The following is a 21877-nucleotide window of genomic DNA, read 5'->3' on the forward strand; positions in this document are numbered from 1 at the left end:
TACAACTCTGGGAAAAATGTTAACTGCACTGCAGAGCTCAGTGAGAAGATGTGTGCTGCACACAGGGACAGAGCTGAGGTTGCCAATCACCATCTGTGTGCTGGAGCTTCCTCCCCAGTTACCTTTTTTTCTCTTGGTTTCTGGAAAACCTGTCAAAAGTGATTCATGCCTAATAAATCAAGTGCTTGATTTATTCTCCCTGGCGAAGAGACGCCTGAGAGGGGGGATCCCAGCGAACTTGGTCTGGCAAGTCTAGTGTGGGCTTCTCCAGACCCGCGGACAAGGCACCTTTCAGCAGGAAGGTGCGCCCTCACCCGTATCTGGGGTGGGCGTCTTCACTGGTTCCCGGACACGTAGACTCCCCTGGTACAAGAACAGATGAGTCCAGGAGGTCATTTGGTATGTCTAAAAGATTGAGTTTCATTCTTACCCTCTGTTAAGGTTCTTCCTTTCGATGTGCGACTGTCCCCGGTCTACTTACAGGCTCTTTTTGGGGAGATGCACAAGACCTTTTACTTTACAAGTGATGGTCCCAATTTCGACTTCGGAATGTTTTCATGGATTTTACTCAAACCTGTTTACAGTCCCCAGGAAGGAAGGCAAGGTGCGTCCAATTCTGGACCTCAAGGCGCGGACCTTCTTTGTGCAGGTGCAGAAGTTCAGAATGGAGTCCATTCGCACGTTGGTGGCTTCCCTGCATCAGGGGGATTGTCTTGCCTCTTTTGACATCAAGAACGCTTATCTCCATATTCCAATATGTGTCGGTCTCCAGCGCTTCCTCCGCTTTTCCGTGGGAGAGGAGCATTATCAGTTTGTGGTTACCTTTTGGTCTTGCCTCTGTTCTTCGGGTCTTCACAAAAGTTTTGGCCCCGGTGCCAGCATTGTTATGCCAATGGGGGATCGCAGTACTGGGCTACTTGTATGTCCTCCTTCTGGAGCGGATTCTCCTACTGCTCTGGTGGAAAACCTGGAAATGACCATACAAGCTTGAGGGAGTTTGGCTGAATTTAGCTAAATTCCCCAGATCTCAATCCAATCTGTTGGATGTGCTGGAAAAACAAGTCCAATCCATGGAAGCCCCACCTCACAACTTACAGGACATAACGGATCAGAGTATCCGATATTAATGGCCTGGTGCCAGATATCACAGCAGACCTTCAAAGGTCTAGTGGAGTCCATGCCTCAATGAGTCAGGGCTGTTTTGGCAGCAAAAGGAGGACCTGCCCAGTAGTTGGTGGTTATGGTGGGAGGTCATAATGTTATAGTATTTATACATAATAAGGAGATCATCACTTGTTTCTGTCCAGACTAAACGTGCAGTTTTTCATAGTAAGTTTAGTTGGCCACCTTTCCCGTTTTCAGCTGTTCTTCTCACTGCACAGTGCCTTCACCCCGGCATGGAGATGACAGGTGCTCTTCAGAACCTGCACCTTTGTTTAGAATGCCTTTGAAGCTGTGTCATATTTTTGATTCTTAACAGGTAATGCTGTATAAACAAAACTCTAGATAACAGAGGTGTGCCTATCAGTACCCCATCTGACAACAGGGTTATCTGGAAGCTGCAATCACCTTACTGATGTCCTAATATTGTCTGTCTCATCACAATGGATGCTTGAGTAATCATTAACTTTTTCACCTGTGACTCAAACTAGCATATTACCAAAATTAAAGTTGAACAAAAATAGCAATCAAATCTATACCTTAGTAGACAAAAAAGGATATAAATCCACATTGTATGCACCAAATGACTTTCCATACACAGATATTATATTGTAAAGTAGCAGTGATATCATCACTGTGCTGTATATAGCCTGTGCAGAGAGCAGAGCTGTGGGAGTGGCCTTACAGGCCCCACCCGCTATAGGCTGCCTGTAGAAAACTACAAGAGAGGCGGAGACAAGACCAGTCACCTTGCACAAGGAAAGGGAGCAGCAGTGAGCGGTCTTTATTACAGAAAGAAAAAGTCTCACACCAGATTACTGCACAGATCTGGAAGAAATACACAAAGTGCACCAAGATTCAAGAAGAATACACATGGCTCTTGTATTTAGACAATATTTACTTATCACGGAGTTCAGCTTTAAAGCAACCCTTTCCTTTGCCACTGCTTGCATATGTAAGTAACTCACCTGTACATAATTGGTGAACAAAATTCTGCTCCAATCTTAAGTTGAAACCCAGTTACTATCCCAATGAGTACTGCCGTTTTGCCTGCTGCACAGCCTAAAGACGGTTAAACCAAGCCTTCAGCTGGGGGAATGGTTAAAAATGGAGATGAGGGCATAGATTGTTAAAAAGTCAGCATATCAGTAATGCTGCTGTTTAGTCTTATTAGTTTGCTTGATGTTGGGAAATTGCATTTAAAACAGCTAATAAAGTGAATTCTTAGGGTGCCATACACACAGAATGGAAAAATTCAGTTCAAATTTAAAGTGATACTAAAGGTTTTTCTTTTTTTTTTTTAAATAACAAACACGTCATACTTACCTGCTTTATGTAATGGTCTTGCACAGAGCAGCCCTGATCCTCCTCTTCCTGGGTTCCCTGTTGGAACTCCTTGCTCCTCCCCCCTGCTGAGTCCCCCCATAAAAAATCTGTATGCTATGGGGGCACTCATGCGTGCTCGCTCCCCACAGAGTGTTGCTCAGCCCTGCCCACCACTCCTTCCCCACTGGCTGTGATTGACAGCAGTTGGAGCCAATGACGCTGTCTCTGAGCCAATGAGGAGGGAGAGAGCCTCTGCTGGATCAAGATCGGGGTCAAGAAAGTATTGGGGGGGGGGGTGGTCTGCACACAGAAGGTTTTTACCTTCAGCCTAAGTATGAGGGAAGCAAGTCTTACATTGACTTAAAGCGGAGTTCCACCCAAAAGTGGAACTTCCGCTTATATGCTTCCTCCCCCCTCTGGTGCCACAATTGGCACCTTTCAGGGGGAGGGAGGGAACGGATACCTGTTTTTGACAGGTACCCTTCCCCACTTCCTGGAGACGACGCCATCCCTCAGAAGTTTGGCCCCTCCTCCTTCCCCCACCGCCGAGCCAATCCTAATGCGCAGCGTGCTTCGCGCATGCGCAGTAGGATCCCGTCCGTGAAGCCGCGAGGCTTCACTACCAGGTTCCCTTACCGGCAATGGCAGCGGCAGCACCCGACAGCACATGGAAACATCGGCAGCGGTGCCGACATCGCTGGACTCCAGGACAGGTGAGTGTCCTAATATTAAAAGTCAGCAGCTAAAGTATGTGTACAGTATGTGTAGCTGCTGACTTTTAATTTTTGGAGGGGGAGGCGGAACTCCGCTTTCATTTTTTTGTTTTAGAATAGCAAAATATAACGAATTATTAGGTTTTTAGCAATGTCTTTCTGTACTCTACAGATCTTGAAATCTTTGCTCTGACTTGAAGTTCTGCACACAGTTTGTACAGAATAAAATAAAATAAATAAAAACTCTATTAAAGTCATCACAAAGGCACGAGATCCCAAAGAGTTAAACAACTTTTGTTTTAGTCACACAGTTGGAGAGAAGGCATGGCATAGAGGCGGCGTACAGCAGAGCGTTTTATGTACCCGCATAATTTAGCGGTATGACGCCAGCAGCAAAGTGGAACCATTCGATAGATGATAAATCACTTGTCTTCCATACTGGACAGACATAATAATGTCCAATTCTGGAGCCAGTTAGTCTAATGAGAACATTTAAAGGCCTATAAAGGAGACTCTAAAGACATGAGCAGCATAGGTTGATATCAGGGAAATCGATTTGTGTTTGATAACAGCAGGTTGATTCCTGCACAGAATCTGTTGAGGCCTGAAGATGGTGACCCCTCTACACCTGAGTTCCCAGCTACATCCCAAAAAAAGAATGGAGAGGGTAGGCACGCCGCCAATGGACGCTGCCCGCTGCTTGGAAAAATATCAGTCCGGAGAGCTTCGGGGGTCTTCTATAGACGTGAGATCCACACTGTCAGCTCATCTCTCAGCAGGTTTCTTAAATACAGCAAGTTTCTACATGAAGAGTTCATCCTAGTGTTTGAGCTCACAGCTGGGATCTTTCGCATAGCTTTATTTTATCTTGTATATCTTGTTGCCAATTCCTTCTGCTGTATCTATTCCTATCATCCTGGGGTTACCCTTCATTCCTACTTTCCTGTATTGTCTCAATGCTCACGTTGCATTTTTATGTAATGTACAACTAGAGTAGACTTTGCTGGGAGCATGAACTCTGTCCATGATACTTTATTTAGGGCTCTTTCACACGGCCGCTCCGCTGTTTTTCTCTGCTGCGGGACTTTTTTTTTTTTCACGGAGCGGATGACAGTTGTGTCATCTGCTCCGTATGTCCGCATATCATCCCATCCGTTTGCGGATGATATGCGGACATAATGTAAGTCTATGGGGATTGCAGATGTCAGCGGATGACACCGCTGACATCCGATTTTCCTTCCTTTCCGCTTTTTGAACGGAGGAAAAATAGGGTTCTGTTCCATTCCAAAGAACAGAACTGAAAGGAGGAAAATCGGATGTCAGCGGATGGTATTCCGCTGACATCTGCAATGCCATTGACTTACATTATGTCCGCAAATCATCCGCAAAAAAATAGGATGATTTGCGGACAAGCGGAGCGCCCGCATGAAAGGGCCCTAACAGTGCATCCGGAAAATCCTCACAGCGCTTCACTTTTTCCACATTTTGTTATGTTACAACCTTATTCCAAAATGGATTAAATGTATTATTTTCCTAAAAATTCCTCAAACAATCCCTCATAATGATAACGTGAAAGAAGTTTGTTTGAAATCTTTGCAAATTTATAAAAAAAAAAAAATCCCATATACATAAGTATCACAGCCTTTGCTCAATACTTTGTTGAAGCTCCTTTGGCACCAATCACAGCCTCAAGAATTTTTGAGTATGATGCTAAAAGTTTGGCACAAACTTTTGGCAAAGTTTTAGGGCAGTTCCTCCCATTCTTCTTTGCAGGACCTCTCAAGCTCCATCTGGTTGGATGGGGAGTGTCGGTGCACAACCATTTTCAGACCTCTCCAGAGATGTTCAAGTCTGGGCTCTGGCTGGGCCAATCAAGGATATTCACAAAGTTACCCCGTAGCCACTTCTTTGTTATCTTGGCTGTGTGCTTAGGGTCGTTGTCCTGTTGGAGGATAAACCTTCACCCCAGTCTGAGGTCCAGAACACTCTGGAGCAGGTTTTCATCAAGGATGTCTCTGTACATTGCTGCATTCATCTTTCCCTCAATCCTGACTAGTCCCCCAGTTTCTGTCACTGAAAAACATCCCCAAAGCGTGATACTGCCACCACCATGCTTCACTGTAGGGATGGTATTGGCCAGGTGATGAGCGGTGCCTGGTTTCTTCCAGAAATGACACTTGCCATTCAGGCCAAAGTATTCAATCTTTGTTTCATCAGACCAGAGAATTTTGTTTCTCATGGGCTGAGAGTCCTTCAGGTGCCTTTTGGCAAACTCCAGGTGCCTTTTACTGAGGAGTGGTTTCCATCTGGCCACTCTACCATACAGGCCTGATTAGGCGAGTGCTGCAGAGATGGTTGTTATTCTGGAAGGTTCTCCTCTCTCCATAGAGAAACGCTGGAGCTCTTTCAGTGTGACTATTGGGTTCATGGTCACCTCCCTGACTAAGACCCTTCTCCACCGATTGCTCAGTTTGGCCGGACAACCCACTCTAGGAAGAGTCCTGGTGGTTTCAAACTTCATCCATTTACAAATGATGGAGGCCACTGTGCTCATTGGGACCTTCTGTGCCTCGATACAATCCTGTCTTGGAGATCTACAGAAAATTTCTTGGACTTCATGGGTTGGTTTGTGCTTTGACATGCACTGTTAACTGTGGGACCCTATATAGACAGGTGTGTGCCTTTTGAAATCATGTCCTATCAACTAATTTTACCAGAGTTGGACTCCAATCAACTTGTAGAAACATTTCAAGGATGATCAGTGTATACAAGATGCACCTGAGCTCAATTTTGAGCGTCATGGCAAAGGCTGTGAATACTTGTGTACATGGGATTTTAATTTTTTTTTATAAATTTGCAAAGATTTCAAACAAACATCTTTCACGTTGTCATTATGGGGTATTGTTTGTAGAATTTTTAGGAAAATAATGAATTTAATCCATTTTGGAATAAGGCTATAACATAAAAAAATGTGGAAAAAGTAAAGCGCTGTGAGTACTTTCCGGATGTACTGTACTTGCTTTACCAGCGGTTCCCAGCCAGTAATACAGCCGAAGTCCGCAGACCCAGGAGGAAGACAGGTGAAGATGGATGCAGCTGCCAGCGGGGACAACGTGGGCTTCATTTGCAGGTAAGTGTCACATAATGTGCTAGTATGCGATACATACTAGCACATTATGCATTTACTTTGCAGGGAAGAAAAAAAACGGAAAAAAAGGAAGAGTTTACTTCCTCATAAGTGATTCATAAAGGTGTGGAAAAAAAACCCGCCATCCATTGACCCATTATGATCTTTTTTTGTCCACCACAACTGATAGGGTCGATCAAAACAGTCACTATGGGGTTTATTTTACTAAAGTTGGAGAGTGCAAAATCTGGTGCAGCTGTGCGTGGTAGCCAATCAGCTTGTTCACTTAAGCTTTGACTAAAAAAATCCTGGAAGCTGGTTACCACGCACAGCTGCACCAGATTTTGCACTCTCCAGTTTTAGTAAATCAACCCCAATCTGTCACTCATTATTTGATTTATGTCCATATTGATAATTTGGGTGACTCAAAGTGCGATCGTTTAAGTAGATCTATTGGCAAAACGTTTTTCATTTTGGATAGAGTAAGGGAGGGTTATAATTCCTGTCAGTCCCTGTGTCCCATTTCGGAGATTTCCCTTCACTTCCTGTCCCATAGCCTAAATGGAAGTGAGAGGGAATCCCTGCAAATTAAGGGAATCTCTTGGGGACCTCCAGGTCACCAGAACTAGTGTCCCCATTGGAAGATTTCCCTTCTAATAGTTTTCTGGGGACATGATGACATCAAATCTGGCAAAACACGTGGGGCGGAGTCCATGTCTGTGATTTTTACAACGCTAGCTGAACCTGTTTACATGCGGACCAGTTCCTGGGAAGAATTTAATTTTACATGCTGGATTTTATCTGGATTTCTACGGGTTCTTATCAGTATTTTCTTTTAATAAAGCATCTTACAGTTTTACACTATGTGGGCAATGTTTTTCTTCCCTATGGGTTGTGACTTGGAGCGATCGATATTGTCTGCCATGACACCATCCCCTTCAGCCTAAATAGAGGGAATCGATTAGATCTTCTTTGTACGAACGTTTATCTAGACTCCTATAATTTGGAGTCTAGATTTCCGATAAGGAACCCTTTTTCCATGATTATCTTGAAAATGAAACAGGATAACACAGCGCTTGCAAAATAAGTATTATAAATAACCAAACGTATAGTGGAATTTTAGAAATAAAATGTGCAAATATTCCGTGCATAAAGTGCAAAGTGTGACCATAAATATAAATTAAAATTGCTAATAATTAATAAAGTGTCCAGTGAATTAATAGAGTCCACACAATGAAATTAAACAGTTTTCAAATTTCATGTGCACTAAAGTGCAATATAGCCAAAAAAATGCTGACACATGAACAAAATACAATAAAGTGCTTCAGTGCAGATGCAAAAGTGCTTAAAGATGATCACTTGTGCCAGGTGACTTGAACCCCTTCAGGAACCCCACTCACCAGATAGGGTGGACCCTTATTAGGGGTCAAAACCGCTTGTGTTATAAGGGATCATCCAATCTGTACTTATATATAGCTGGTAGGGGTTTATAGCATGCCAAATCTTCTCCTTGGTGAGATAACCTGGATGGTAGCCCCTCAATTTGGTGGCCCTGAACAGCTCCAAAAAATAATAGCAATTCCAGAATAGTGAAGCCCGTTTTATAATTTTATTGACCTATAAGAAGAAATATACTCACAAGGCTATTGTTGATAAAAGCAGAGAACAGTATTACAAATGGTTTCGGGAACGCCGCGGCCGCGTGCATTCCACGGCAAACCAGGAAGTGCTCCGAAAGTCACGTAAGAAAGTGCCGCATCCGAAATACATTGACGCGTTTCGCCCTCCCACAGATTATCTGCTCACCTATATTGGACACTTACCAAGAGATTTCATCCACATTACTGTTCCTTTTTTTTTTTTTTTTTTTTGAAGAATAACAGAAGCTTTTTGTATTTATGGACACTTTTCTTTATCATTTGCATTATTTTGATTGTTTATCGCGGCAAATTAAATCATTTATTTGGTTTGACCACAAATATCCTGTTGTGTTGTTGCCAGCAGCTTATATCCACATTTGATCTGGTTTGTATTTTATTTCTACCTGCGCAATACTTTTCTTCATTTACACTATAATCAGGCTTACCTGTAGGTAAAATGAATATCTCCTAAATGAGCATCAGCCAGTGACGTCACCTGCTCATGTGCACCGAAGGTCCGGCATACCTTGTCGAAACTTCAGTGCTTCGTGCCTGGAACCGAGGGCTCCCACGCACATGGACAGGAGTGACGTCATCGCGGCTTCGCCAAACACACAGCCAAACAAACACACACACCTGGAAGAAAGGCCAGGGGAAGATGTCAGCCCTCTCAGCGGTGACAGCGTGGCGCTGGAGGGCTTCATTTTAAGGTAAGTATTTCATAATGTGCTAGTATGCAATGCTTACTATCACATTATGCCATTGTCTTACAGGATTTGCCCCCTTAATGACCAGGCTATTTTTTGGTGATTCGGCACTGCGTTACTTTAAAGGACAATTGTGCGGTCGTGCGACGCTGTACCCAAATAAAATTGATGTCTTTTTTTTCCCCACAAACAGAGCTTTCTTTTGGTATTTGATCACCTGTGCGTTTTTTCTTTTTTGCGATATAAACAAAAAAATAGCGACAATTCTGAAAAACCTAAAACAAAATATTTTTCATATTCTGCTATATAACATTCCCAAAAAAAATTAAAAAATCTAAATTTTTTAACATTTCAGGCCAATTTGTTTTCTGCTACATATTTTCGGTAAAAAAAAAATCACAATAAGTGTATTTTGATTGGCGTGCGCAAAAGTTATCGCGTCTACTAACTATGGGAAAGATTTATGTCATTTTTATTGTTTTTTTCTTTTACTAGTTTTTTTTTTCCACTAGTAATGGCGGCGATCTCTGATTTTGTGCAGGACTGCGACATTGCGGCAGACAGATCGGACCCCTAACTGACATTTTTGACACTTTTGGGGCGACCCGTGACATTACTACAGTAATCAGTGCTAAAAATATGTACTGTTACTATAATAATGACACTGGCAGGGAAGGGGTTAACACTGTGGGTGGACAAGAGGTTAAATGGGAGCCTAGGGGAGTGATTCTAACTGTATGGGGGAGGGGCTTGTGAAATAATCATAGAGACCTGTGATCCTATATAGAAGGATCACAGGCGCTCTGTGATCATTCCAGGGAGACCAACGGTCAGCTGTATTTACAACAGCTGACCGTTCTTCTCTCTCAGCGGGGAACGATCGCGGGTGTCAGGCGGCAATCGGAGCCGCCTGCCCCATGCATCAGAGTCCTCGCTGACGAGTGGGGGCGGAAGCGCGCCGGCGGCAGCGCACGCTCGCCCCCTAGCTACAGGCACGTGACCGACGTAGACCTACGTCGGTTCGCGCAGGAGGGGCTGCCTGCCGCAGTAAATCAGCGGCGGGCGGTCTGGAAGTAGTTAACTGCTTTAAATATTTTGGGTTTTGGAGGGGGTGAGGGAGGGCACCAGTCATAATTTTTTGGGCACAGAGTTTCAGTTTAGTGGAACAAGATGGAGTCACTCTGGTCAATCCTCGTCCAGCTCAGGCAGCCAAATCTGCCTCTCTGACACAATTTATTAGCTGACATTGTAGAATTACTGACATCCGTCATATTTCTTGCCTGTGGGTTTCGTGTCTTGGGTTTGGCTCCATACAGACATGCTTGCACGTTCGCTGCGGTGTGACCACTCATCTTGTAACATCTGCATGTTTGTGTTGAGATATTTACATTCATCTTTTGTCTGAAAATAGAAGAAGTGGCCTATCCTGAAGGTTTCAAACTCTGCAGAGATTTAGGAGACATTTGCGGTTGGATGAGTCGCTCAATGTGTTTTCAGTTTGCGGTGTATTTCCCCCTCCATATTTACAGATGAGCTATGGACTTGTTTGTCAGATTGCATTAGAGGTGTAGATAACGTTCTGCTGAATAAGATGCTGGGCCTCTATTTACAACTTCGGTTTCACTTGTCAGCATCTCGCAAACATGAGCGAGCCGGCATACCTTTCTATGGTACAAATCCTCGGAGGAATCTTATTTATGAAGATTTTAAACAGAATCGTTACAGTGGGTGGATTTACGCAATGCCTTGGATATATTTATTGCTGCAAAGGACCCCTAGGAGAGCTAAATCGGCAGCGGGTGACACAACCCACCAGACTTGGTTAATGAAATATTTATAGATTATGATTATTATGAGATAGAGATTTTTAGATGCATCCTCCTTTTAAAGCATATCGAAACCCAAACACCCCAAATTGAATATACTTTGGCTTACCCCTTCTTGGTATGGTGGCCAGATTAGTTTTTGTTCTATTTTCACCTAGTAGTCCTGGAAATGTCCTGTCCCTGGGTGGCTTTATTACTCTTTCACTGTATCTATGGAGGGAGCCATGATTGTCACCGTAGGATGCTCTCCTGATATGGACTGCACACATCCTTATTGTTTCAGTTCTATTAAATGAAGGGTAAGGCAATTGATAGTTTACAGAACAAAGGGGTCAATTCACTAAGCGTTAAAAAATGCAGTAAATTAACGCATGCGAAAACAATTGTGCAAACATTGAACTCACTAAGAATTGTGCAGTAAATAACGAATGTTGTGTTTGTTCAATTGAGCGGTAATTATCGCATTTTTTTGCGGTAATTTATCGCATATTAAGCTGGTTTCTAAGGAGCGGGCCGGAAAGCCGGCCACCGCTTCCTTAACAATCGATGACTCCCTGCTGACAGCTGAATATAAAAAAAACATGTCGGCAATAAAAAGTATAAAAAAAGTACTCACCTGATTGGGCGTCCTCATTACCGGCTCTCTTTTCCCACCTGGCCCCTAGTAGGGTTCAAGGCTCCCCCCAGGCACCTGCTGATACCTCCCCCCCACGACCCTCCACTACTTACCCAACTTTCCTTCCAGCCCTGCCAACCCAGTTCCCCCCCCCCCCCCCCACTAGGCCCTTGGCGTACCCACTTCAGAGCTATACCTTGGTTTTGGTTGAGACCCCTTCTGTGTGGGGGTCCATCCACACAGCGTGGCCTCGGCCACACCTACAGTTTGAGCGTACCCTCATTGCATCCCAGACGGGACGCCGGGTCGATCCCATATATGTATTGCATTTGCTACATGTTGTTTGTATGTTATATACAGCAGTTTTGTGTCTCACTGTACTATTTTCACTGCATATTGCTGTACCATGTTTCTTTTGCCTTCAATAAAAACCGTTTAAAAAAAAAAAAAAGTATAAAAAAAACAGTGTGAGGTCCTCCCCATCCAAAAACAACGGCGTGGATTATCCCCCTCCCCCCCCCCCCCCCCCCAAATGGGGACAAGTTGATTTTTGGCAGAGCCCCCCCCCCCCCCACAATGTTGAAGGCATGTGGTGGCCTGGTTGGGGGGGGGGTGCTTTGGGGAAAGGGGGCTCTGCCCAAAGCGCCTTGTCCCCATATTGGTGGGGACAAGGGCCTCTTCCCCACAACCCTGGGCTGCGGTTGTGAGGGTCTCCGATCAGGGGGCTTATCGGAATCTGGAAGCCCCGCCCCGAATGTGAATGAATATGTCCCCCGATGTAAATCAATCATGATGCCCGCCACCACCTGACCCAAAAAAGTAAAAGAATAAAACCAACTCGTGACGAACACTTCCACGGTCTGCCTACTCCGCCACTTGACAGTTTTTAAATAGGTACGGGATGGGGCCACTTGGTGCTGTCACAAGGGGGCAGGGGCCACTGGAGAGTACTGAAGTGACCAGCAGATCTAAATCCCATAGAGCTCCTGTAGAGAGATCCCAAAACAGCAAGTGGGGAAAAGGAACCCTTCCAACCTAAGAGACCTAGAACAGTTGGCGAAGGAAGAGTGGTCCAAAATTCCAGTAGAGAGGTTTTAGAGACTCATTGATGGTTACAGGAAGCCTTTGATTTCAGTTATTTTTTTCCAGCCATTGAAGTCAGAGACTCGGCTTGTTTGGTAATCTGGCACTGGGTTTGTTTTCTTCTCTAACAGTATGTCTTCTTTAAAGAATACGCTTTTCTGGTGTCTGAATTGAGGGATGTCTTTTCTTTTTGTCTCACACAGCTGATTAAAGTAGCATTTGATGAGGAGGTCAGCCCGGAGATGGTGGACCTTTTCAAGAAGCAACTGATGAAGTTCCGCTATCCCGTCTCCATCTTTAGCATGTTCGCATTTGCTGCAGGACAGGCGGCGCCCCCTATCATCCTTCCGAAGCAGAAGGAAAAAAACACCTCTTTCCGGTAAGGACTTCTATATGTGCCTTCTAGGGTTCAGCCACAACCTACGAAAATTCAGTGTGTGGCACCTTCAACTGCAGATATTCCTTTTTCTGATCTGGGACTCTTAACTATTTCAGGACACTTTCTAAAACCATTGTAAAAGGGGCCAAACGTGCTGGGAAGATGACAATCGGACGTCCATACGTTGCCAAAAAGAAGACTGGAACCATTATTGAGGAGCGAGGCAGCCGCAACGAAGAGGACGACATTTCTGGTTTGTTGTACTCACTTATTACTTAGAGAAAACAGATGACCTCGGGTCACCGGATGCAGCTCAGGCCCGGACTTGGAGACACCAGCAATATTACACCAAATAAAGATCCTATCCAGTCACTACAGAATAGTGCAAACCACAAGGAACTTAATCACTTCATAACTAGCTAGGGAGGTACACCTGACATGAGCTATTCACAGTAGCACTGCAGCCAGGGAAAATAAATAGTCTATTTTAGAGCGTGTTGCTGACCTCCTCCTGAAAATGCTAACGATCTGGCTCTCTGACTTGACAGAGTAGGTAAAATAGAAAAAAAAACACTCACAAGTGTGCATGGAATGGCGGTATCCAAGGAAAACAGGTGCAGGCAGGATGAAGCTCATCCTCAAAGACCAGCTGCACACTGATTAGTGTCAGTTTTCATAAAACTTTATTGTTCAGCCTGAAAGCCCCTCCTGCCAACACATTTCACCCTAGAGACAGGCTTACTCAGAGAGACGTCACTGTAACTGAGCCCATCTCTGAAACAGGTCAGAGTGGAAAGGTCCCAGGCAGGGCTTCCAGTAGGGATGCACCAAAATGAAAATTCTGGGCCAAAACAGAAACCAAAAATTCAGGATGCCCTTGGCCGAAAACCGAAAATGACAGTGTCTCTGTATTCTCTCCCTGTTCCCTATCTTTCTCTTCCAGACAGAATTTTTGTTTTATGGCACTACTGAGACTAGTCCCTCTCTAGCATCCCAGGCACCCCCTCATTTTCTTCAATATCTCTCTTTTGTTCTCCACTCTTCTCTAATAAACAGCACTCTGCTCTCTTCCTCTAGCAGTCACTTTCTTCTGTAACTCTGTTAACTTTCTGTTCTTTTCTTGCCCTCAAACTCCTTGTCCCGCCTTTTGGCATACATCAGATCCTTTAGTGACAATTATCTACCAGCACTTACAGTAAGAGGAAGAACGTCCGCGGTCGGGTACGGAGCTGAGCAGCAGGCAGCTGGTTTGCTGAGGCTGAGCGTGCTGGTCTGAGACTGCGAGGGCGGGGCCCGGCTCCAGAAGAAACAGCCACCCATGCATGCGCCACCCACGCTGCGCCTTGACTGGACGGGCACAGGCTAGCCCCCGCCATATTCGCCCAATCACATGGCGCCCGCCGGCCATCCTGAGCCTGAAGATGCCGACTGGAGCAGGGAGTTTTTTCTTTTTTACCTTCATGCATTCTATGCATGAAGGCAAAAAACCTGTGTGCTGCCCCCCCCCCCCCAATACTCACCTGAACCCAATCTAAAACCAGTGATGTGCACAAGAGCAGCTGCTCTCCTGGATCTCTCCCTCCTCGTTGGCTCAGACACAGCAGTGGGAGCCATTGGATTCCGCTGCTGTCAATCTCAGCCGGTTAGGAAGAAGCGGGGTCAGAGCCACGTCAATGGACACACATAGCTGGGCTCGGAGGTGAGCATGCACAAGAGCCCCCATAGCAATGTAATAGGGGCTCCCAGAAGGGAGAAGGAGCCCAGAACGCCAGTGGGGGACACGAGATGGGGAGGATTGTAGCTGCTTTGTGCAAAACCATTGCACAGGACAGGTAAGTATATCATGTTTGTTTTTTTTGTTTTTTTCTTTAGTATTACTTTAATGGGGGTTGATTGCTCAGAAATTACGCCATACTATCTTCCTGACAGCCAGGCAGCAAACATTTTCAGGAGAAGAGATTGCTAATGGCATCTCCATGATTTTAAAGAGAAATGTATTGGTGTAGCAAGTTCACTTTGAAAGGTAAGGTAATTTGGGGTTTTGATAAGCCAGTTGTTTGGTCACATTACGACTTATAGGTATCAGGAACATTTTAAGTACCAGTTTAGAAGCCCTAAATGACCCTTCCCCCATCAATACACACCGGTGATATTTTGTTTCCCTCTCTGCTCAGTTTCAGATGATAATGAGCTGCCGAGCGGAACCTTGAAAGCGTCGGAGAAGTCCACCATGGAGCAGCTAGTGGAGCGGGCCTGTTTCCGGGACTACCAGCGCCTGGCCTTGGGGACCATCAGCGCCAGCTCCACGCGGATCAAGTCCGAACATTTCCGAGTGACGGCCATGAACAGGATGTACTCTCTGTGCCGGAGGTGAGTGCAGGCTATGCGTTTATGGTGGGCTGGACCAAGATGTCCTGCTTTCACCCAATTCAGTGAACTTCTGTGATTTCTGGTTCATTTTGGGTATCAAGAAAAAAATCACTAGCATTTAATAAATGTTTTCTCTGCACCTGATAGCTGTAAATTATCAAACAGAATGTATTTTGTACATAAATATGAGGGATACAATGGAGAGAAGGCATCACCAGGGCATCTGTGGAATAGATTTCCAGGAAAATTGTTGAAATAGGTTGACATTTTAGCATCATTACAACTTTTACAATTGGCTGTGTCCAAAATTTCATTCAGTCAGACAAAGACATTTGTTAGCTTTGACGTTGTAATAGATCTTTGCTTTGTTAAGAAGGAAAATAAAAGAAAAATCAGACTCTATAGCAGCCTTTCTCTACCTTTTCAACACAAAGGAACCCTCAAAATATTTTCTCTATCGCTCATTGACAGACGTAGTCTTCTTGATTCTCAAGAGCTGGGTTATGTTGTCTCCGCAGGAGTAGGACTAGGCAGAATGACAAAAACGTTCTGGCTCCACCCTAGGGGGCAGTCCCTGAGGGTATATCCTCCCTCTCTCTGCTACAGGGAATCAGTTTTTTTTCTGTCTAGTCAGGAGTAAGGACCTAAGTTCCTTGCTGGGATCTTTTGGTCCTGGCAAGACTTGTTTTCTTTAAGAAGAAGACATTTTTTAGGTAGTTTTCTCCAGTGTTTTTTTCCTGTGAGATCTTCAAGCAAAAATGCCGGACTGGGCGACACTTGTGGTCACCCCAGCCGGCCTACGAGCGCGTGCAGACCATGGCATTGCGCTTGGTCGGCCGCGACATATTCAAGTAAGTATGCGGGGCCGGGCGACGGGCTGGATGTTGAGATCCAGTGGTCACCCCGGTTTCTGCCTAAAAGCGCGTGCAGACCAGTGCGCTGAGTCGGCCGCGACGGAGTCCCAGTAAAGGGACTGACTTTGCGAGTTAAAAGCTCGCTTGGACGCCAGGACCAGAGAGTCGAGGCGTCCACAAACCCCCACCCCGGTGGAGAGGGTATTGTGAAGAGAGGGTGCCTGTCGGTTCGGTATGGTGAGTAAACGTTCCCTTTTTTCCTCATTATGAGGCAGTATATATTATGGGCCCCTCCATATATGGTCAGTATATATCTGATACTTACAAGTCCCCCTTGTAATACAGCATGTGTTTGTGGGAAGTGGACTTGGTTCAAGAGCTAACACTCTACCCAGCAGACTGTAACATTACAGCAGACATAGGAGGTATAATCCTACCTTATGTGCAGTGTATCTCTGTAGATCCATATGTCACCTCTCAGCAGAGTGCAGGTGGATGTGCTGGGAAGACGATATCGGCGGTCCGCCGCCATTTTGCCGTAGACCGAATGCATATATGTCCTCAGGTCACGCCGGCCGCCATGTTTTTGGAGTCTTATGTCTCTTCTATGGGGGCGGCCATGTTTTGTGAGCCCAGCTTCCTCGTGGAGGGCTGGGAACGCCGGAAGGCGTACACAGGGGGCGGAGCCACGCCTTCTGCCCGGGAAAAAGCAAACAGCTCCTTCCAGTCTGTGTAAGACAGACGCTGGCTGCAGTTTGTTGGAAACTGCAATGCATCGGTTGGTGAGCCTTGGGGGTCCCTCTCTCTCTCTCTGGGATCGAGAAGCAGGTACTCTGAGGGGCGCTATTGCGCTAGGGGGAGACACACAAAAAAAAAAAAAAAAGTTTTTTTGTTTTTGCTGGCAAAGGTGTCCTGTATTAACATGGACCCTGCCACTCATGTATCTCCTCCGGATCCCCTCGAGGGGTCTGCGGGATCCTCCAGCACCCCATTGACAATTGAATCTTTGTCAGCTATTATGGAAACTTTTGTGTCCCGGGTGGAAGTGGCTTGTCAGGGACAGGGCGCAAGAAAGCGACCCCCGCCTAACCCCTTATTATCTGAAACCTCGGATTCAGACTCTGAGCCTATTTCTGCAGTTGCAGGTACTTCATCTGGTATTGGTGTCTCGGGTCCTGTCTCTTCAGACAGTGAGGAGGATGTTTCGGCATCTGCCATAGCCCGAGAGGAAGCGTTGGTAAACGCACTCATTGTATCTGTTCAAGAGACTTTAAGGTTACAGGGTATTCCATCAGAAATAGCTGAAACTGAGATCCCTTTTGGGACTAAAAAGCGCATCAAAGTGGCAAAGGTTTTTCCATTGCCCAAATGTTTTGGCAATCCAATCGATGAAGAATGGCGTCTGCCAAAACGCACTTTTAATATTTCCAAACGCATTGACAGGCGTTATCCGTTTGAGGAAACCCTTATTAAGAAATGGACAGAACCACCTGTGGTGGATTCACCTATTGCTAGATTGAATAAAGCCACGGTTATTCCTTTAGAAGACGCTCCGTCTTTTAAAGATCCAGTGGATCGCAAGATAGAAGCTATGTCTCGCACCATGTTTTCCTTGATTGGATCAGCTTTCAGGCCAATAATTGCTATTGGTCTGGTTTCGCAGGCTGTAACTGAATGGACCAAGTGGTTACGCCGGGACTTAGAAGAAGTCCCTCAGGCGGTATCAGATTTGTTGGAACAAATGATACAGGGGTTACAGTTTGTATGTGATGCGGCGTTAGACGCCACTCCATTAATGGCGCGAGCATCAGTCTCAGCAGTGGTTCTCAGGCGTACACTGTGGCTAAAAGGTTGGATAGCCGACCAAGGTTCCAAAAAAGCATTGGCTAATATCCCCTTTTCAGGAGAGCGTCTATTTGGAGCCAACTTAGATGAGATCATTAAGGATCTCACCGGTGGAAAAAGCACCTTTTTACCGCAAAATTTTAAAGGTAGAGGAACTCGTCAAAGACGAGGGCCTTCTTTTTCTGCTCACAAGAGGTTTTTTCGTCCAGCGGGTGAAAAAACTAAGTCCTCCAAAGCTCCTGCAGGAGGCGTCAGGGGTCGTTGGTCGGGCAAGCAAAAGCCCGCCCCCTCCAGACCTGAAGATAAACCATCCAAAGCCTGAAGGTGCGCCCCCACCCATAACTGGGGTGGGGGGACGTCTTCGCCGGTTCCCGGATCCATGGCTTTCCAGAATCCCGGACAAATGGGTTTGCGAAGTCATAAAGTCAGGGTACAAGATCGAGTTTCGATCTCTCCCACCGGCGCGATTCTTCCCTTCCAATATCCGACTATCTCCGGATCGTCTAGAAGATTTGCGGAGAGCAGTCACAGATCTACTACAACAAGGAGTGGTAGTCCACGTTCCTTGGACAGAACGGTTTCAAGGTTTTTATTCAAACCTGTTTACAATACCCAGGAAAGAGGGCAAAGTGCGTCCAATTCTGGACTTAAGAGCGCTCAATTCTTTCGTCAACATAAGAAGATTCAGAATGGAGTCCATTCGCACGGTAGCAGCCTTCCTGCATCCAGGGGATGTCCTAGCGTCCATAGACATCAAGGACGCCTATCTTCACATTCCCATTTTCGCAGGACATCAGCGTTTTCTACGCTTTTCCGTAGAGGAGAACCACTATCAGTTTGTGGCGTTACCTTTCGGTCTCGCCACGGCTCCGCGGGTCTTCACTAAGGTGTTGGCCCCTATGTTGGCACTTCTGCGCCAAAGAGGTATATCGATTCTAGGTTACCTAGACGATCTTCTGCTTCATGCAGAATCTCCTCAGACCTTGCTACAAAACATAGAAATTACTATGATTTCTTTACAGGAATTCGGGTGGCTGGTGAACCAGCAAAAGTCATTTCTGGTTCCCACCCAGAGGCTCGAATATCTGGGTCTAATTCTAGACACAGTCAGGACGAGAGTTTTCCTTCCGGTAGGGAAACTTCGAAAGATTCAATCAGCAGTCCAGTTGTTACTGTCCAACAGCTGGTCTTCCCTTCGGACGTGCATGAGGGTTCTGGGGTTGATGGTGGCTTCATTCGAAGCAGTCCCATTTGCCCAGTCCCATACCCGAATTCTTCAGCAAGAGATTCTTCTCAGATGGAATCGGAATCCGGAATCCCTGGACAATCAGATACGATTGAGCAAACAGACCAGAGAGTCTCTGGTTTGGTGGCTTCGGTCTCCAATGCTCAGCCAGGGAAAGTCATTTCTGCCAATATATTGGACGATAGTGACCACGGATGCCAGTCTATCCGGATGGGGAGGAATTCTTGGTCAGTTATCTGTCCAGGGACTTTGGTCCCCGGAAGAATCCAGATTACCGATAAATGTATTGGAACTGAGAGCGATCAGACTTTGTCTGATTCACTGGACCGAGCAGCTTCAGGGCAGCCCGGTTCGGATCCAGTCGGACAATGCCACGGCCGTGGCTTATGTCAATCATCAGGGGGGCACCAAGAGTGTCCGAGCGGCCAAAGAAGTGGCTTGCATTCTTCGCTGGGCGGAACGATTTGTTCCAGCAATCTCTGCGGTGTTCATTCCGGGGGTGGAGAATTGGCAGGCAGATTATCTCAGCCGTCAGACCCTGGATCAGGGGGAATGGTCCCTCCATCCAGACGTTTTCCACCAGTTGTGCCTACGGTGGGGCACCCCGGATGTGGATCTGTTGGCATCACGATTCAACAGGAAAGTTCAGAGATTCGTGGCTCGCTCCCGCGATCCTCTAGCAGAAACCGCAGACGCACTGATCGCCCCGTGGGGGCAATACCAGCTAATATATGCCTTCCCTCCTCTCGCGTTACTGCCAAGACTTCTTCGCAGGGTAGAGGAGGAAGGAATCCCAGTAATCCTGGTAGCTCCGGACTGGCCTCGTCGAGCTTGGTACGCCGACATGGTCAGACTGGTGGCGGACGTCCCATGGAGACTTCCTCTCAGAGAGGATCTACTGTCTCAGGGACCGATCTTCCATCCTGCTTTACGATCGCTGGCTTTAACGGCCTGGCTATTGAGACCCAGGTGCTGAAGGACAAAGGTTTGTCAGCTTCAGTTATTCCTACTCTAGTTGAAGCAAGGAAAGCGACTTCCAGAAAGATTTATCATCGCACATGGAAGTCCTACATTGCATGGTGTGAACCTTTGGGGTTCCGTCCTCGGTCTTATTCGATTAGTCGAATATTGGCTTTTCTGCAACAAGGGGTTGAGCAGAAACTGGCCTTGAGTACTATCAAGGGTCAGGTCTCAGCATTAGCCATCTTCTTTCAGAAGCCTTTGGCTACTCATTCCTTGGTGCGGAATTTCATCCAGGGGGTGCGACATCTGGCTCCGCCAGTGCACGCGCCGTTTCCCCCCTGGGATCTTAATTTAGTGTTGTCGGTTCTTCAGAAACCTCCCTTTGAAGATATTAGGGAGATTCCTCTACCCACGTTGTCCCAGAAGGTGGCCTTCTTGGTGGCTATTACTTCTGCACGCAGGGTGTCAGAACTGTCCGCATTATCTTGTCGTTCACCATATCTGGTGGTTCATAGAGATAAGGTGGTTCTTCGTCCGAATCCATCCTTCCTACCAAAAGTGGTTTCAGAATTTCATCTGAATGAAGAAATTGTATTACCTTCCCTGTGTCCTAAGCCCAGTCATCCTCGGAGTTTGCTCTACACTCCTTGGATGTGGTCCGGGCGATCAGGGTATACTTGAAAACGACAGACTCGTTTCGCAAGACGGATTCACTTTTTGTGATCCCAGATGGACCCAAAAAGGGGTTGCCTGCATCTGCCGCGACCATTTCCAGATGGATCAGACAGACGGTAGTACAGGCTTATTCTATTAAGGGTCGGGAGCCCCCGTTCCCTGTTAAGGCGCACTCCACTCGGGCACTTAGTGCGTCATGGGCCTTTCGCCATCAGGCGTCAGTGGTCCAGGTGTGCAAGGCGGCTACCTGGTCGTCGGTGCATACCTTCTCTAAACATTATAAAGTTGATGTAATGGCATCGTCTGATGCCTCATTTGGCCGCAAGGTTTTGCAGGCCGCAATTTGAGGAGACCAGTGGTCTACCTCGAGGGTTTTTTCCGTTGGAAAATTTTTTCTTTAGTCTCATTCTTTGTTTATAATGAGCCTTTAAAACTTCTAGTTTGGCACCGGTTGGGCCTACTAGATTGGATTTGATTTTGTCAATCCCACCCCTCATTTGTGGCACTGCTTCTGGATGTCCCAGCTCTTGAGAATCAAGAAGACTACGTCTGTCAATGAGCGATAGAGAAAAATGGATTTTTGTAAGAACTTACCGTAAAATCCTTTTCTCTTAAGCTCATTGACAGACGTAGTACCCGCCCCTCTATCATTGAGTTGGGTTGGGTTAAATTCTCTGTACTGCTTTAAACAGAACTGATTCCCTGTAGCAGAGAGAGGGAGGATATACCCTCAGGGACTGCCCCCTAGGGTGGAGCCAGAACGTTTTTGTCATTCTGCCTAGTCCTACTCCTGCGGAGACAACATAACCCAGCTCTTGAGAATCAAGAAGACTACGTCTGTCAATGAGCTTAAGAGAAAAGGATTTTACGGTAAGTTCTTACAAAAATCCATTTTTTCCGGTCTCATGGAACCCTTGCTAAAAATGACTAGATCTACAACTCATGATACATTAGTGCAGTGACGGCGAACCTTTTTGAGCCCGAGTGCCCAACTGCGACACAAAACCAGCTTATTTTTTTCAAAGTACCAACACTGCAATTAGTAATAGCCACACATAATGGCCGCAGCGACCTCTCACCAATCCCAGCGACACAGCAACAATGCTGGCTCCAATCAGATGTTTACTCACTCTCGATTGCCCGTGGTGACAGTCACAACTGGCACTGCAGGGGCGGTATCCTCGCAGCCTGTCTGTCCCCTTGCTCACAGTGTGCTGCTCCAGTATCTCTTTCTTGCAGCAAAAACTCCCTCTCTCTCCGAGTGGTGAACATTAAAATGGACCCATAGTCTTCCGGGACTACATGTCCCATGGTGCACTTGTCAAACTCCACATTGGCCCCTGGTT

The 21877-nt window shown here is 46.2% G+C and overlaps 1 protein-coding gene across 4 annotated transcripts in view; it reads left to right on the forward strand.

Annotated features, from left to right (window-relative positions):
• The window catches only part of SBF2 (SET binding factor 2), a 645230-nt gene that overhangs the window by 531053 nt on the left and 92300 nt on the right, over positions 1-21877 (forward strand). For all 4 annotated transcript variants that reach the window (XM_082270857.1, XM_082270858.1, XM_082270859.1 and 1 more), the window contains exons 24-26: positions 12403-12578; positions 12695-12831; positions 14753-14948. In XM_082270857.1, coding sequence (XP_082126983.1) covers positions 12403-12578; positions 12695-12831; positions 14753-14948 — 509 coding nt within the window. The remainder of the gene's footprint in view (positions 1-12402; positions 12579-12694; positions 12832-14752; positions 14949-21877) is intronic.

The sequence above is a fragment of the Pelophylax lessonae genome (genome assembly GCF_965119305.1).
Source record: "Pelophylax lessonae genome assembly, chromosome: 10".
NCBI classification, from domain to species: Eukaryota; Metazoa; Chordata; class Amphibia; order Anura; family Ranidae; genus Pelophylax; species Pelophylax lessonae.